The following is a 15969-nucleotide window of genomic DNA, read 5'->3' as shown; positions in this document are numbered from 1 at the left end:
TTAATTTCTTTCTATTTTTTAGGGGTCTCGCTCTTGCTCAGGCTGGTCTCGAACTCCTGACCTCTAGCGATCCTCCCGCCTCGGCCTCCCAGAGTGCTAGGATTACAGGCAGGAGCCACCACACCTAGCCGACATATATTGTGTTCACTGGTCATTATGGTTAGATCTTTTAGCCTTTATTCTAGTGTGCTTTGGCTTTCAGTATATTTTGCTCACCAGGTATCTTCCTAGCTACTTCTCACCCTACATGCACACACACGTCTTTGGATTCATGACTTTTAAATTGGTATTAGAAATCTATTTAGATCTCTTCCGACTGTTTAAGCAAAAATAATATGACGTGGAAGTGGATCTTGGGAATCTTAGCTGGATAAACCATTCATGATTTTTGTAGATCATTAAGCCTACAACCTCACAATTCATTTGAATGACTACTTTGATTTTTTTTTTTTTTTTTTTTGAGACAGAGTCTCACTCTGTCAACTGTGCTATAGTGTCATGATGTCAGCCTAGCTCACAGCAACCTCAAACTCTTGGGCTCAAGCAATCCTCCTACCTTCACCTCCCAAGTAGCTGGGACTATAGGCTCAAACCAACACACCCGGGTAATTTTTTCTATTTTTAGTAGAGACAGGGTCTCGCTCTTGCTCAGGCTGGTCTCTAACTCCTGACCTCAAGCGATCCACCTGCCTCGGCCTCCCAGAGTGCTAGGATTACAGGCGTGAGCCACCGCGCCCGGCCCTTGGTTAGGTTTTGAAGGGGAAAATTTGGGATGTTCTTATAGTGTGAGGAGGAAGAAATGGCAGGTCTTTGGGGAAAGATGGCAAGACCTGCTATCTTTGGGTATTTGGGAGAAAGTTGATTTGTTTCTTAGTGTAGGAGATGAAGAATGGTGACAAGTATAGTTGATTATTCTGTCATCACCTCAAACACAAGTAGGAAACACTATATGCAGATGGTAAGAGGATGAAGAAACCACAGAATTCTTACCTACCCATGTTACAGAGAGAACATGGATCTCTGTAGTTTCTGTTGCAATAAGGCATTGTCTTCCCTGAATGACAGCAAAAGTATCTGAGGGGCTTGGTAACCTTTATTTCAGTATTGTGAATGTTCTCTTTGTATAGTAGTGCTTTGATAAGTCCAAGAAAAGTGATATAAGCTGAGGGCTCTCTAAGGAGCTTTGGTCTGATGGGCTATCCTGCATTTGGTTATATCTTGCCTCCAAAACATTAAATCTTTTTTCCATATAATTTTTTTACTCTTTTATATTTAAACTAGTTTGAGAGTGGAATGGTTTCCATAGTGAGAATGTACTTTGTCTTCATGTTGCACTCTGTAAATTTTCACAACCTAGTCAACCTGATCAAAAACTTTCTTGCCCCGTGTTGTTTTAGGTTGTAGTTCCCCCACTCCCTGGAAAAGCATTTTTGCGTCAACTTCCTTTTAGAGGAGATGATGGAATATTTGATGACAATTTTATTGAGGAAAGGAAGCAAGGGCTGGAGCAATTTATAAACAAGTGAGTGCTTTCTATTCTTTGAAGTATGTGAGTGAACAGTGTCTTGAGAGTACTTTAGGTGATTGCTGATAATTTAGATATTGAACAAAACTGTAATGTTACCTTTCCTTTTGGCCATTTCCTAACTTTTTATATCATTTAAACAAAGTAAAAGTATCTGACAAGTTGAATATCATGTGATGAATATTAACACACTTGAGTGATTGAAATGAGTATCTTTGTGTTGACCTAAGTTTTGTGTTTGTTTTTCTTGGTTAATTTATGTAAATTACATTTAAAATTACAGCATTTAAAAAATACACTTTTACTTATATTCTTTCTGATTTAAGGTATGTTCTAGTATGAACAATAAAATCAAACAAGATGATTGCAGATGCAGATATTATCAGCATGTGTTGTGTAAAGGCACACATTTTTGATTTTCATGGCAAAATGTATTCTTTTGAAAATGTGAGAAGACTTAGGATTGTTTCTCTTTTTTTACTTTAGAAACTCTTGCTAAGCACAGACCAATTTTTTAGCTTTTAATTTTATTCCCATTTGAAATCTAGCTATTTTTAAAAAGCCAAAGTAATAGAGTTCTGCCAAGAAAGGGCTCACTGGAATTATGCATTGGCCTTAAGTCTGGCCAAATAAATCCCAGAGGATATGATTGTGTAAACTTATGTTTTATATTTTAAATTTTATCTAGTGATTTGAATCTGTGAGTAATAAACAGAAGAGAAAGGGTTATACAAAACCTTTAACTCTTAATTATCTGCTGTAGCACAGAAACATCATTTGTCTTTCTGTGAACATATTTTCCTTTGGGAGAAGGCAGTGCTATATTAGATGTTTTAAAATTCTGAAATAGAAGTCTGGTTGCCTGGTCTAATGTTTGTAGTTAGCTTGTGGTGGAAAGCTTTAAAAGCAAGTAAAAACAAACAAAAACTCACCTGGACATTTGTGCCTGTTTTTTAATTTGGGGGGCTTTTATTGAACTTTAGTGTATTTCTAACTCCAATCCTGTATCATCTTCTCTTTAAAATGGATTCTTAGAACCCATTGACATGCTTCACTATTAACATGAAAATTCATTTAAGTTTTTTATGAATACACCAACTAATATGAAAAGAAGCTAATTGTGTATATGTGTCAGAAGCAGTGAAAAGTTAGTCTGGGATTAAATGTGTTCTAAATTTCTCTTGTGAGCCAAAGGAAAGAAAATATACCATTAGTTGACAGAGCATAGCCTTATGGGAAGTCCATTATAGTACTAATATCAGTAAATTGTATGTGCTTCCTAACCTTAAAATATGTGTGTTTTGATCCCCACCACCACCACTTTTATGAAATATTGGAATAAATTTGTGGTTTTTTGTTCTCAGGGTCGCTGGTCATCCTCTGGCACAGAATGAACGTTGTCTTCACATGTTTTTACAGGATGAAATAATAGATAAAAGCTATACTCCATCTAAAATAAGACATGCCTGAAACTTGGCAAGAAGAGGCAAAACGTGACTATTAATGATTCATATGCACCAGTGAAGAAGTTTTAACTAACTTGTAGCATGCTGCACAGAAACTGGTATAACATGCCTTCAGTATACTAACACTCATGCTCAGTTTTGTTTTGTTTTGTTTTGGCAGTTGACAAGAAGTTAATTTGCTTTAGTGAAAAATCTCTCCTTCTAGCCTTTCTATATAAATAGCTCTTCCTTGCTGTTTTAATGTGGTGCACACTATAGCCTCACAAACCTGTTATTCCAATGTAATCTGCAATGTCCTAACTAAAGTTACTGACTTGGTCTTATTTGCACAGTTTTTGTGTCATGTTTGCTTCTTGAATCTGATTAAATAGAATATTTCTCTTTCCCCCTTTTAATATGTGATGTTACTTGACCTAATTTATGTGTAGGCGCACTACACCACTGGTTTCCAATACCGCACACATAATATACACACTTGTGTGCAGAAGGTATCTTCCTTCAGGCTTATAACCCTTCACATGGAAGATTAATGAGAGAAATCTTTATATTCTGTAAAAACAAAATCAAATTTATATACTAAAATCATTTGTCTAAAAATTTAAGTTGTTTTCAAATAAAAATTAAAATGCATTTCTGATATGCACTGATTGTGTTGCCTCCAGCTTTTCTTCTCCCTGTGGCTTGACTACTTAACTCACTTGTTGAGAGGGATTATTTACTAATTATATACTTCTCATTCCTGTAACTCCAGTCCTCTCTAAACAGTGGTGATATCAAATATGCTTCCACCCTTTGAATGGGGTATTTTCTTTTTAAACAACAAAAAAAGTGATGTGCTCAAAAAAAAAAAAAAAAGCATTCCTTAAGGCTCATTGAATCGTTATGAAGCACTTTGTGTATTTGAAAAACGCTTTATAATCTCAAGTCATTCTTTAAAAGGCCTTTTAAGATAAGTCCATACCATGCCTCCTATTTTTCAGAAGAATTTTTTTCCTAGTAAATCTGAGTGACTTGTTTAAACAAACTTAGCAAGGGTATATGATAACCCTTTTCTTAGCAGAGTATGTTTTCTCTTTAATTTGGCTTGGGATAGTAGCACACTTTATCCTCTTCAAGGAAGGAGGAAGGGCACAGTATTCTAGTCTGACCTGTGTAAACGATAAGAGACCAGAAAATACATGACTCCTTGCCCAACTTGTGGCGCTAGACCTTTCAGCCAGAATGTGGTCTCTAGTTGGAGTCTGTACATCCTTTGGTGGTTTGGAGACCCATTGTGACCTGGAGTTAAATCTCAAGGTAAGGAATATTTGTCATCCTACACCATGGGTATCTCCTCTGAAGATGGGTTAGTCTATTTGAGAGGAAACTAACTTAGGTCTTGACCACATTAGAATGTCACCAAGCAGATTGGAAGAAGTCATAGCAGCCCGATGAGGCGGTTTTTTTTGCTCAAGTAATATTTTGATCCCATAATACTAGACATTTCAAACACTATAATAAGACACAAAGCTAAACTACATGTAAATTTTATTTCCATGAGCTACAGAAGTCAAAGTTTTTGGTACAGAGAATGGAGTAATGGTAGCTCTGCTGAAGTGAGTAGTGGTTCTCAACCAGGGTTGATTTTGCCCCCCAGGGGACATTTGGCAACGTCTAAAGATATTTTTGGTTGTCACAACTGGGGAATGTTGCTGGAATCTAACAGGTGGAAGTCAGAGACACTGCTAAACTACCTACAATGCACAAGACAGCCTCCCACAACAGAAAAATGTCAATGGTGCTGAGGTTTTCACTCACCAGGGAATCTTGATTTTGACCACTTAGAACGAGTAATGTGGTTTAGGATGAGTTGTATCAGCTTGCTTACTTTTAACCTCTACCACAGTTTCCGGAGGGCAGGCGTGCTCTTGAAAAGTCAAGGGTTTTAAACAAGGTGAAAAGTTGCCTATCCAGGTAACATGTGTTTGCCTAATGTAGGAAGGTACTTTTCAGTGTTATCTCTTAGGAAACTGAGACCACAGTCCAGAGTAAAACTATACCTTTAACCCTCTTAAGTAAAAAATGCAGGTGCTATTAAGTCTACATAGGAGGGGGTTCTAGAAGAGTTTTTCTAAAAGAAGTTAATTTAGCAGTGAGTTACACAGCAATGGAAGGGTAATTCTAAGGAGTTTCAGACTCTGTCCACTCAGTAAGTAAGCATTGCTGGGTCTCAACTCCTGCCAGTTGTAAAGGGTCAACATCAGTGGTACCTTCAGTAATTTATGGGAGTTGAGGATTAAATGTAAAATGCAGAGAACAACAGTGTCAGGGACATGTACAAGCTTAATAATAGTTGTGTGATGGCAGCGATAATCTAGACATAACAGTAGTAGTAGCAAATGGTACCCCTAAACCCTGTTAAAATGGCCTCTTACTAGTTTGCCATGGCAGTTCCAGAACAGGTTTATCTGGTATTTGGTTTCCTACTCAGAGGTTCTGCCATTATGACCCAGACTAGTGATTGTGACCTGTGGTGGGGAGAGTTGGGGAGGAGGATCTGTGGCTTTTCAACTCAACCCACTGTTAAAAGTCTGTCCTATTGCCGCAGCTCGCTTTGCGTGTTTTCTTTCAGGAGCAGGGAGTAAATATGTCCAATGAAAGGAGGCTGCTGGCCCCTGGTCCTCTACAGATAAAATGTGTTTGAAGTATGGATGGTCAGATAGAGAGTTTAGCACCCTGCCTGGCATGCAGATTAAATGCTTAGTGGTTGCTGTCTGCCATTATTAACAATGTGCAAGTGTTCGGACTGGGAAGGGAGTTAGAACCTGTTTTAGGGGGACAGAGAGTTTGTCCTCCGTATTTCCACTGTGGTCTCTGTTGCAGAAATTCCCTGTGAAGCACATAATATTCTTTTCACAGATGAGAAGACTGAGACTCTGCAAGCTTGAGTAGCATGCTCAAGGTTACCCAGAATGGGATGGCACCGAATATAGACTGGAAGGATGTCCAACTCTAAAGGCCATGCCTTGTCATGCTTCCTTCTTGTGGACAGGGCCTGTGGCTTTCAATATAGTTGCTTGAATGAACGAATGGGTGAATTTTCAGAAACATTTCATGTGTCCTCTAGGGCTGAACATGAGTGAATGAACAGGTATGTTTGGTGTTTTGTGGTTTCATGGGCTTTTTGGGTTTTTTTGTTTGTTTGTTTGTTTGTTTGCATGCCTGGGCACAGAAGGGAAGATTTAGTTTTATCTTTTAGCTTTTTGTTTTTGTTTTTGTGGGTTTTTTTGAGACAGAGTCTCACTCTGTTTCCCAGGCTAGAGTGCCGTGTCGTCAGCCTAGCTCACAGCAACCTCAAACTCCTGGGCTCAAGCAATCCTACTGCCTCAGTCTCCCAAGTAGCTGGGACTACAGGCACATGCCACCATGCCCGGCTAACTTTGTCTATATACTTTTAGTTGTCTGGTTTCTTTCTTTCTTTCTTTCTTTCTTTTTTTTTTTTTTTTTTGTTGTTGTTGTTGTTGAGACAGAGTCTCGCTTTGTTGCCCAGGCTAGAGTGAGTGCCATGGCGTCAGCCTAGCTCACAGCAACCTCAAACTCCTGGGCTTAAGTGATCCTCCTGCCTCAGCCTCCTGAGTAGCTGGGACTACAGGCGTGAGCCACCGTGCCCGGCCTTATCTTTTAGTTTTGATTTTAAATTTGGGTCCCAGTAGCTCTTTTGGACATGAAGAGTTTGCTTATCAGAAGTATCTTATTTTCCTAAATGTATCTATGCATGACAATTACTCCCTAAGATTGAGTCTAGGATTTTTTTTTTAAGCAGGTAATTCTGAAACAGGTTTGAGCATTTAGCTAGGAGGCCCTTTGGTTTCCTAGAACTTGGTCAGATTTGATCTTACCTGGCTACTTAAGTCATTATAAAACGAAATGAGGAAATTGAGAAAAAGGACTTAACCAGATCTTGAGAAATTACTTTTTTTTTTGTTTGTTTGTTTTTTCATCCCCACCGCCCACCCCCACCCGAGAAATTACTTTTGTAAATTTTGATTTACAGGAAGTGAAGTTTGACTTATTCCAACCTTGCTAAGAAAATAAGGTCTTAGTAGCCAGGAAAGGTAGTTCAAAAGCAAAGCTCTGGCTGGGCGCAGTGGCTCACGCCTGTAATCCTAGCACTCTGGGAGGCCAAGGCGGGTGGATTGTTTGAGCTCAGGAGTTCGAGACCAGGCTGAGCAAGAGCGAGACCCTGTCTCTACTAAAAATAGAAAGAAATGATCTGGACAGCTAAAAATATATATAGAAAAAATTAGCCAGGCATGGTGGTGCATGCCTGTAGTCTCAGCTACTCGGGAGGCTGAGGCAGGAGGATCACTTAAGCCCAGGAGTTTGAGGTTGCTGTGAGCTAGCTGACGCCATGGCCTCACTCTAGCCCGGGCAACAGAGTGAGACTCTGTCTCAAAAAAAAAAAAAAAAGGCAGAGCTCTAAAGGATGTTGAGAGGATGCTGGGTAACACCTTATCGCAGATGCTTTTTATCATAGAGTGAGTGCCATAAACAGAAGTGATGCGATAAACCAGCAACACTAAGCACTGCAAAATGCTAACATGGGCAGGTCAAACACCAGCCCTTTTTCAAACTCACTCCTGTTAGGACACCGAGGAAAAGACTCGATAATAGCACAGCCAGACTCGGTAGATATGGCAAATGTGGGGGCAAGAAGGGACACAGGAGTTAAGGTGGAGGGAAGGGAATGGCCAAAGTAAAGATTTCTGGTTTTGGCTCCTACATGTAAAGAACTTGAACACTCTCATCCTTAACAACAAGAAAAAGCTGAGAAAACAAAATCCATGACTTTTCTTGGACCCGTGAGAGAATTGATGTTGCAGGGCAAACCACCACCCCAAAATCTGGAGAAACGGGCTCTTCTAGAGAGACAGCCAAAATTTACTTCCCTGGAGCAAGAGCTGCTGGAGGCCTAGTATGGACTAGCATAAGAGCAAGAAATCCCTGGGGATCGCAGTCTTAGATATGTCATTGGGCTTTACCTCCAAGAACTCCATCAGATTTTCACAGTGACTATCTAGAAAGATCCTCTTGTGGCTCTGACATGGGAAGAAGATCAATAATCATTGTGAAATAACACCTAGAACCTTCTTTGTTTCAAATGCCTATTCTCCAGGGTAAAAGACTGCCAGAGTCTTATCCCTGCTGGGGGAAGGACATTTTTCCCACTCCAGCCCCACTCTAGCCTTCGCGTCTTACCTAAGGAAAATATTGTAAAAAAACAGAAAAACCGGCTGGGCGCGGTGGCTCACACCTGTAATCCTAGCACTCTTGGAAGCTGAGACAGGAGGATCGCTCAAGGTCAGGAGTTCAAGACCAGCCTGAGCAAGAGTGAGACCCCCGTCTCTATTAAAAAAATAGAAAGAAATGATCTGGATAACTAAAAATATATATAGAAAAAATTAGCCGGGCATAGTGGCGTGTACCTGTATTCCCAGCTACTTGGGAGGCTGAGGCAGGAGGATCTCTTGAGCCCAGGAGTTTTGAGGTTGCTGTGAGCTAGGCTGATGCCACGGCACTCACTCTAGCCAGGGCAACAGAGTGAGACTCTGTCTCAAAAGAAAAAAAAAAAACTTTAAAAAACAAACAAAAAAAAACAACCATAGTCAACGGGGGTCAGGCCTCCAAGGAACTACATTGGAAATGCCTCAGCCAGGGAAAGGAATAGGGACCAGAGGGGGAAAGTTCTACCACTGGGGAAACACTGTGAAAATCACAGGCCCACTAAAGCACTGAGCTTTAGTCTGGAGACTACAGAATGCCCCGCTCCCCACACTTTACCACCACACCAGTGGGGCTCCAATATAGTCACAGTGGGTTACAGATGAAAGCTCTTCTCTAAGGAAGAGCAATTAGAGAAACCCTAACATTAAGAGACTGGCAGAAACAAACACTAGAGGAAGGTGAAGCCTCTGGTACTATAACTATGAGAAACATTAAACACAGTCCAACTTCCTCGCTAGATTACCATAAAACCTCACACTCAGCCGGGCAGGGTGGCTCACTCCTATAATCCTAGCACTCTGGGAGGCCAAGGCGGGTAGATTGCTTGAGCTCAGGAGTTAAAAACCAGCCTGAGCAAGAATGAGACCTTTTCAGTAAATAAATAAACAACTTTGCACTCGAGACCTATCTACTTTGGTTTCTATTACCCAGTGTAATATGTTTGGCTTTCAACAAAAAATGACAAGGCATGCCAAAAAGCAAGAAAAAGTCTGAAGAGAAAAACAATCGGAACAAAAGTCAGGTATGACACGAATGTTGGAATTATTAAACAATTAAAATAACCATGAATAATATGGTAAAGGTTCTAATGGAAAAAGACACGCAAGAATAGGGTAGGCCGGGCGAGGTGGCTCACACCTGTAATCCTAGCACTCTGGGAGGGGCCGAGATGGGTGGATTGTTTGAGCTCAGGAGTTCGAGACCAGCCTGAGCAAGAGCGAGACCCCGTCTCTACTAAAAATAGAAAGAAATTATTTGGACAGCTAAAAATATATATAGAAAAAATTAGCCAGGCATGGTGGCACATGCCTGTAGTCCCAGCTACTGGGGAGGCTGAGGCAGAAGGATTGCTTGAGCCCAGGAGTTTGAGGTTGCTGTGAGCTAGGCAGACGCCACTGCACTCTAGCCTGGGCAACAGAGTGAGACTCTGTCTCAAAAAAAAAAAAAAAAGACTAGATGGGTAATATAGTCAATAAAGATGAAAACTCAGAATCAAAAGGAAAAGCTAAAAATCAAAATCAGTAATAGAAATGAAAAATGCCTTCAATGGACTCATAAGAAGGCTTGAGATAGTTTAGGGAAGAATCAGTGAGTTTGAAGATAGGTCAATAGAAACTTCCCAAACTGAAATGCAAAGAGAGAATACAAAGAACAGAACCTCCAAAAACTGGGACTATTTCAAACAGTAATGCATACGTGTAATTGCATACAAAACAAGAAAGAATAGAGCAAAATATATATATACACAGTTGACCCTTGAAAGATGCCGGGATTGGGGGTGCTGACTGTTGGAAATCCTTGTGTAACTTTTGACTCCCCCAAAACTTAATAGCCTACCGTTGACTGGAAGCCTTACCAATAACAGTCCATTAGCCCATATCTTATATATGTATTACACACTGTATTCTTATGCTAACACAAGCTAGGGAACAGATGTTATTAAGACCATCATAAGAGAAATATATTTACTATTAAGTGGAAGTGGGTCATCAAAGGTCTTCATCCTCGCCTCTTTCAATTGAATAGGCTGAGGAGGAGGAGGAAGAGGAGGGGTTGGTCTTGCTGTCTCAGGGGTGGCAGAGGCAGCAGAGGTGGAAGGGGAGGCAGGCACAGTCGGTGTTACTTTTATTGAAAAATATACACATATAAGTGGACTTGCATAGTTCAAAGCTGGTGTTGTTCAAGGATCAACTGTATGTATGTTTGAAGTAGTAATTGCTGAGACCTTTCCAAAATTAATGACACCAAAACTACACACAACCAGGAAGCTGAAAGAACACCAAGCAGAATAAATTTAAAAAATTAAATAAACACCATGGCATATCATAGTCACTTCAGAAAACCAAAGACCAAGAGAAAATCTTGAAAGAAGTAAGAAGAAAAAAGTAAAGGAGTGCTGGCTTGACAGTTTTCAAGTACCTTTTATCAGTAGTCTTGAGAACAGAGATGGTAATATTTTGTAACATCTGAGTTCTTAACCTGGATTCTAACTTGAATGGGAAAAAAGTTGTACCTTTACATTTAATATTCTCTAACTGGAATTTAGCATTTCTTCCATTATGAATGTAGGAGCAAACCAGAGTGGTGGTACAAGCCTGAGCAAGAGCGAGACTCTGTCCCTACAAAAAATAGAAAAAACCAGACGGGCATCATGGCGCACACCTGTAGTCCCAGCTACTCGGGAGGCTGAGGCAGGAGGATCATTCGAGCCCCCAGGACTTTGAGGTTGCAGTGAACTAAGATAACACCACTGCACTCCAGCCAGGGTGACAGAGCAAGACACTGTCTCAAAAAAAAAGTAAAAAAAAAAAAAACAACAGAGCGGTGGTACAAGTAGAACTTGTGATTATCACCAATTAACACAAATATATTAATTATATCACACTTGTTGCAGATTTGAAATACACTGATCACTACTTGAGAATTATCGTAGTTATCAGACTCACCTCAAGATCTTGTTTAATGCGTTAAGAGAAGCACATTATTTTATCACAAGTGTTTAAAAATACTTTAATAAACACTTCAATAAATTGATTTCTTTTATAATCCTATGTATTTTATGCTTTTATAAACATATTTGAGTAGGGATCTCTGGCAGAAAATTGGTTAAGCCCTGGTATATAAAACTGAACCCGCCTGTGGCAGAGTGAGATTTGGATGAGCCTGAGTCAGCAGGATATGGAGAGGTTGGCTCGGTGTTCAGGTGTGTGTGTGAGAGAGGAACCGCAAGGGAGAGGGACAGAAAGACAGAGATTGGAAAACAACAAACCTACGGTGTATGGAGTGTGTAGGTTTTAGTCTGGTGTCTTTATATGTATCATCTCATTTAATTCTCAAAACAACCCTATTGGATGGATATTATCTTTATTTTACCAAAAGAAGAAATGGGACAGAGTTCAGTTTGTCCAAGGTCACACAGCCAGGAAAAAGTGCAACTGGGATTCGAACCCAAGTCTTTGTGATTCCAAAACCTGTACCTGTGCGATGGATGCTGCCTCCAGTACGGATTGCACCAACTGTGCAGTGTGGCCAAAACACCTGCCCTGACAGCTGGTGCCTGCAGACTCCTGGACACGATGCCCCTGGTGCTTGCACGGTTGCCTTGGTGCCAGTGTTATCGAAGAGGCCAACACGGGCAGAGACTCATTTTCCTGAGCTAAAGAAAAACTGAACATTTAAGAGAATTTGGTGATAAACGTGCAATGGCCATCCCTGCTTGGCAGATGTAAACACTGCAGCCTCGTCGTTACTTAGCTTCTCAGTACATTTCCTTTCCTTTCTAGCTAGATTATACTTTAATCCAGTTGTTTTCATGTTCACGAAATCCAAACCATGTTTAACCGGTTTATTATTGGAGTGTCTCTAAGGTGAAGAAAGTTTTGTCCTTTCAACTGTGCTGGGGATTTGCCGTCTTCTTTCTGCAAAGGGATTTTCCTGGATCTGTAATCTGAACACTTTGACCTGTGAGGGGTGTTTTCCCCCACTATGAGCAAATTTGTGAGGCTTGACCTTTTGTGTGCTGTGGAGCAGAGACAATGGCCTTCTGTGAATGTCTTTTCTTGAGGACAGTAGTAATTGGTGTCAGGAATGTTAATCATCCCGGTGTCTTCGGGGCCTTGTTGCTCTTTGCCGCTGCAGCCAACTCCCCGCTTGCCTCTGCTGCCTCCCTGAGAACGACCCGCCATTTCCTGAGAGCTTTCAGTCAAGAACATTTTCAGGGTTGACAGTCTGACTAAAACTGACGTAAGTGACTGCCAGTTCGCTCTCAGACAACCATCTGAGTTGACGAGATGACAGGTCCTCATACACAGTGCCTGGTGGGAGGATAGATTGGTACAATTTATTGCCTTCCATGGTAGGCAATTTGGCAATAACTATCAAAACTATACGCCCCAAATTTCACTTCTAGGAATTTATCTCACATACTTTCTATTTTGAGAAATGATATTTACAGAATATAGGCTACGTTATTTGATTGTTAATTGAATATCTCTGAAAGAGTCTAGAAGAAACAGGTAACTTTGGTTGCCTGGTTGGGGAGACTGAGTGGCCCAAGGACAGAGGTGAGAGGAAAACATGTCACTCTGTACCCTTTAAAAAACAAACAAGAAAGAAAGTCTTTTGACTTGAGGATAATTTTAGATTTACAATAAAGTTATAAAGATAATACAAAGAGTTCCATATACCCCTTCATGCTGACATCATATGTGACCAGCATATATTTGTCAAAACTAAGAAACTGGCATTGGTTCATTATTACTAAGTAAATTCCAAACTTAGAGTTTCGCTAGTTTTTCTACGAATATCCTTTTTCTGTTCCAGGATCCAATCCAAGAAACCACATTACGTTTGGTCCTCACATCTCTTTAGTCTCCCTGTGGTCTGTGACATGTATGCCCTTTTGAACTTTATATCATGTGACTACTGACTACTCAAAAACAGGTAAAATATTTAAAAGAAATAGACTTGTAGAGTCATAGGATGTTAGAACTATAAGGAACCATAGAAACAATGCAATCCAAGCCTCTCATTTTTCAGACGTGGGAAGGGACTTGTCCACGGGCCTCCCCCAATAGCAGACCCAGAGCCACACTAGACCCCAAGGGAGGGGCCCGGGAAGGGCTGAAAGAATACAGGCTTTGAAGTCACCTAGACTCAGGCACAAATCCCAGCCTTGTGTCCTTGGGCCAGTCGGTACTTTTTTTTTTTTTTTTTTACTGGCTTCTTATATATATATATATATATATATATATATATAAAATGTTTTAAGATTCATCCATGTTGTTGCATGTAAGTAATTTGTTTAAAAGACCAAACAAATAAAAAATAGTTCCTTGAGGAAGTAGTCATGATTTCTAAGAATTTATTGAGAAAGCATGTTTTTCCATCCTCGATCTCTACTTATGCAGGAATGCGGCACCACTGACCAGACTCCCTTCCCTTCCACACCCCAGCACATTTCAAAGCCAAAGGGAAGCTTGCCTGGGGCACTTTGTCCTGAGGCCCAGGGACTGCTGCTGGGGAACCTGCGGGGTGAGCTGAGCGCTGGGGAATGGCAGTGTGAGAGGAAAGCCTGGAGAGGGAAGACAGCAGCTCCAAATATACGCACTGACTGAGCAGACGCCTCCGTATTAAGCAGGGCACCTATCATTTATTCATAAGGATTGTTTGTCTCCCCCACTCACACTTCCCCCCTCACAACCCCTCTCCCCAGCTTCCAGCCTCTCGGATGTTTCCTGTGGGTATTAGTGAGACACTATGCATAGGTAGCCTTTCCCTGAACTTGCATAGGGATTCCCAAGAAGGCAGGAACCTCCTCATTACCTTCCAGACTTTGTGTGTCTCCATAGGGTGAGGAACCCATGGTCCTGGGGCCACGTGTGGCCTTCTGGATCCTGAGTTCTGCCTTTTGACTGAATCCAAATTTTACAGAACAAATCCTTTTTATTAATAAAGGATTTGTTCTGTGAAGTTTAGATTTGGTGGAGGGACCACACACCACATGATAGATGGTTTGGAAAATACATGAAAAGATAATTTAACCATAATCCCAACATTTTTTTCCTATGTTGAAAATGCAAATTTTTAGCTACTCAGGAGGCTGAGGCAGGAGGATCACTTGAGCCCAGAAGTTCATGACCAGACTTCTTCTCAAAAAAGAGAAAAAAAAAGTACAGATTTTTATATGGAGATCTCTCTACTTTAGCCCATCATTTCAGAGTTCAAATGACTGACTTACCTAGCAATTTAGAAGCTAATATAAGGGAGCCCAGTTAAACTCTCACTGTAATTCAAATTACAGAGATATTCAATTTCTTTATCTACAATTCGCCTGGTCTTCACAAAATCTCACCTGCTGATTAGAGATAAAAATGAACCTTTCATCCTATCTTGTGGGATTGATTGAAATAGCTCCTTAGGTATTCTGCAATCTTCCAGAGAGTGACCCTTTCCCCTTGCTTTTCTTCCTAAAAAGACATCCCTGAGGCTGGGCATGGAGGCTTATGCCTGTAATCCTAGCACTCTGGGAGGCTGAGGTGGGAGGGTCGCTTGAGGTCAGGGGTTTGAGACCAGCCTGAGCAAATGCAAGACCCCGTCTCTACCAAAAACAGAAAAAATTAGCTGGGCGGGGTGGCACGTGCCTGTAGTCCCAGCTACATGGGAGACTGAGGCGGGAGGATGGCTTGAGCCCAAGAGTTTGAGGTTGCAGTGAGCTATGATGACGCCACTGCACTCCACTCTAGCTTGGGCAACAGAGCAAGACTCTGTCTCACCAAAAAAAAAAAAAAAAAAAAAAAGATCCGTGTATAATGAGGGCTGGTTCAGCAGACAAATGAGTGCTCCTGCACGTAGGAAAAGCTGGGGTTCCTCACACACATGCCCCCGCCCCCCTGGTCTCTGGAAAGATGTTCCTGTCTGCCAAGGTGCTGCCCACAGCAGGTGTTGGTCTGCTCTCCAGGCTTGATGAGCGCTCGTGGTGGTCCCTGGATGGCAGGCCCCACTTCAGCGCTTGCTGGCTGCTGACACTTGAGTCCCTGCGGAGTTCTCCAGACAGTCTTGGACCCAGTGGTCTGCCCCTATGCTCCACGGAGGGGTCTGTCACTTTGCCCTGCCACGGCAGGCCATTAGCTCTGCGTCAGCTTTCACATCATAGGAGACTGAGAGAGTTAAACTCTAGGAATTTGCTTTTCTCTCCACATGGTGTGGCCAGGTGATATGGCCACCTCAAGAGTATTGCGGGTTACCAGAATCCAAACAGGCCTGGGGGCAGAAAGCTCCCTCCCTGGAAGTTACCCTCCACGCCCCTCCCCCACACCAGGTCAAAGGCCTGACGGGGAAATCAAGGCAGTCCGTCAGCCTGATTCACTCTGCTGCATTCTTGCTCTCTGTTTTTCCTTCTTCCATCACATTCAAGAATGAGAAAGGAAAGAGCAAGCTTTTCTTTTACTTTCTCCCTCTTACTTCAACCACCAAGCAGCGAGCATCCTGGCCTTGCTGTCACGAGCCAAAATGCAATCAATCTTCTCTATGCTACGGAACTCTGTGAACTTGGCTCTGTAGGTTCTGCCTTTGAAACAGGAGAGAAAAAAGGAATTTGGGGTTCCCCGGGTTAGAGTGCCGTGGCGTCAGCCTAGCTCACAGCAACCTCAAACTCCTGGGCTCAAGCGACCCTCCTGCCTCAGCCTCCCAAGTAACTGGGACTACAGGTGTGTG

At 41.6% G+C, this 15969-nt stretch overlaps 1 protein-coding gene across 5 annotated transcripts in view; it reads left to right on the top strand.

Annotated features, from left to right (window-relative positions):
* The window catches only part of SNX3 (sorting nexin 3), a 36970-nt gene extending 33336 nt beyond the window's left edge, over positions 1-3634 (top strand). For 4 of the 5 annotated variants that reach the window (XM_069487862.1, XM_069487860.1, XM_069487861.1 and 1 more), the window contains 2 exons: positions 1398-1522; positions 2890-3634. In XM_069487862.1, coding sequence (XP_069343963.1) covers positions 1398-1522; positions 2890-2995 — 231 coding nt within the window. In that variant the 3' untranslated portion in view covers positions 2996-3634. The remainder of the gene's footprint in view (positions 1-1397; positions 1523-2889) is intronic. The other variant, XM_069487863.1, reaches the window with a different exon arrangement.
* The last annotated feature ends 12335 nt before the right edge of the window (positions 3635-15969 follow it).

Source organism: Eulemur rufifrons, chromosome 15 (genome assembly GCF_041146395.1).
Source record: "Eulemur rufifrons isolate Redbay chromosome 15, OSU_ERuf_1, whole genome shotgun sequence".
In the NCBI taxonomy this organism is placed as follows: Eukaryota; Metazoa; Chordata; class Mammalia; order Primates; family Lemuridae; genus Eulemur; species Eulemur rufifrons.
Note: the sequence above shows the minus strand (reverse complement) of the source record. Positions and strands in the feature narration are given on the sequence as shown.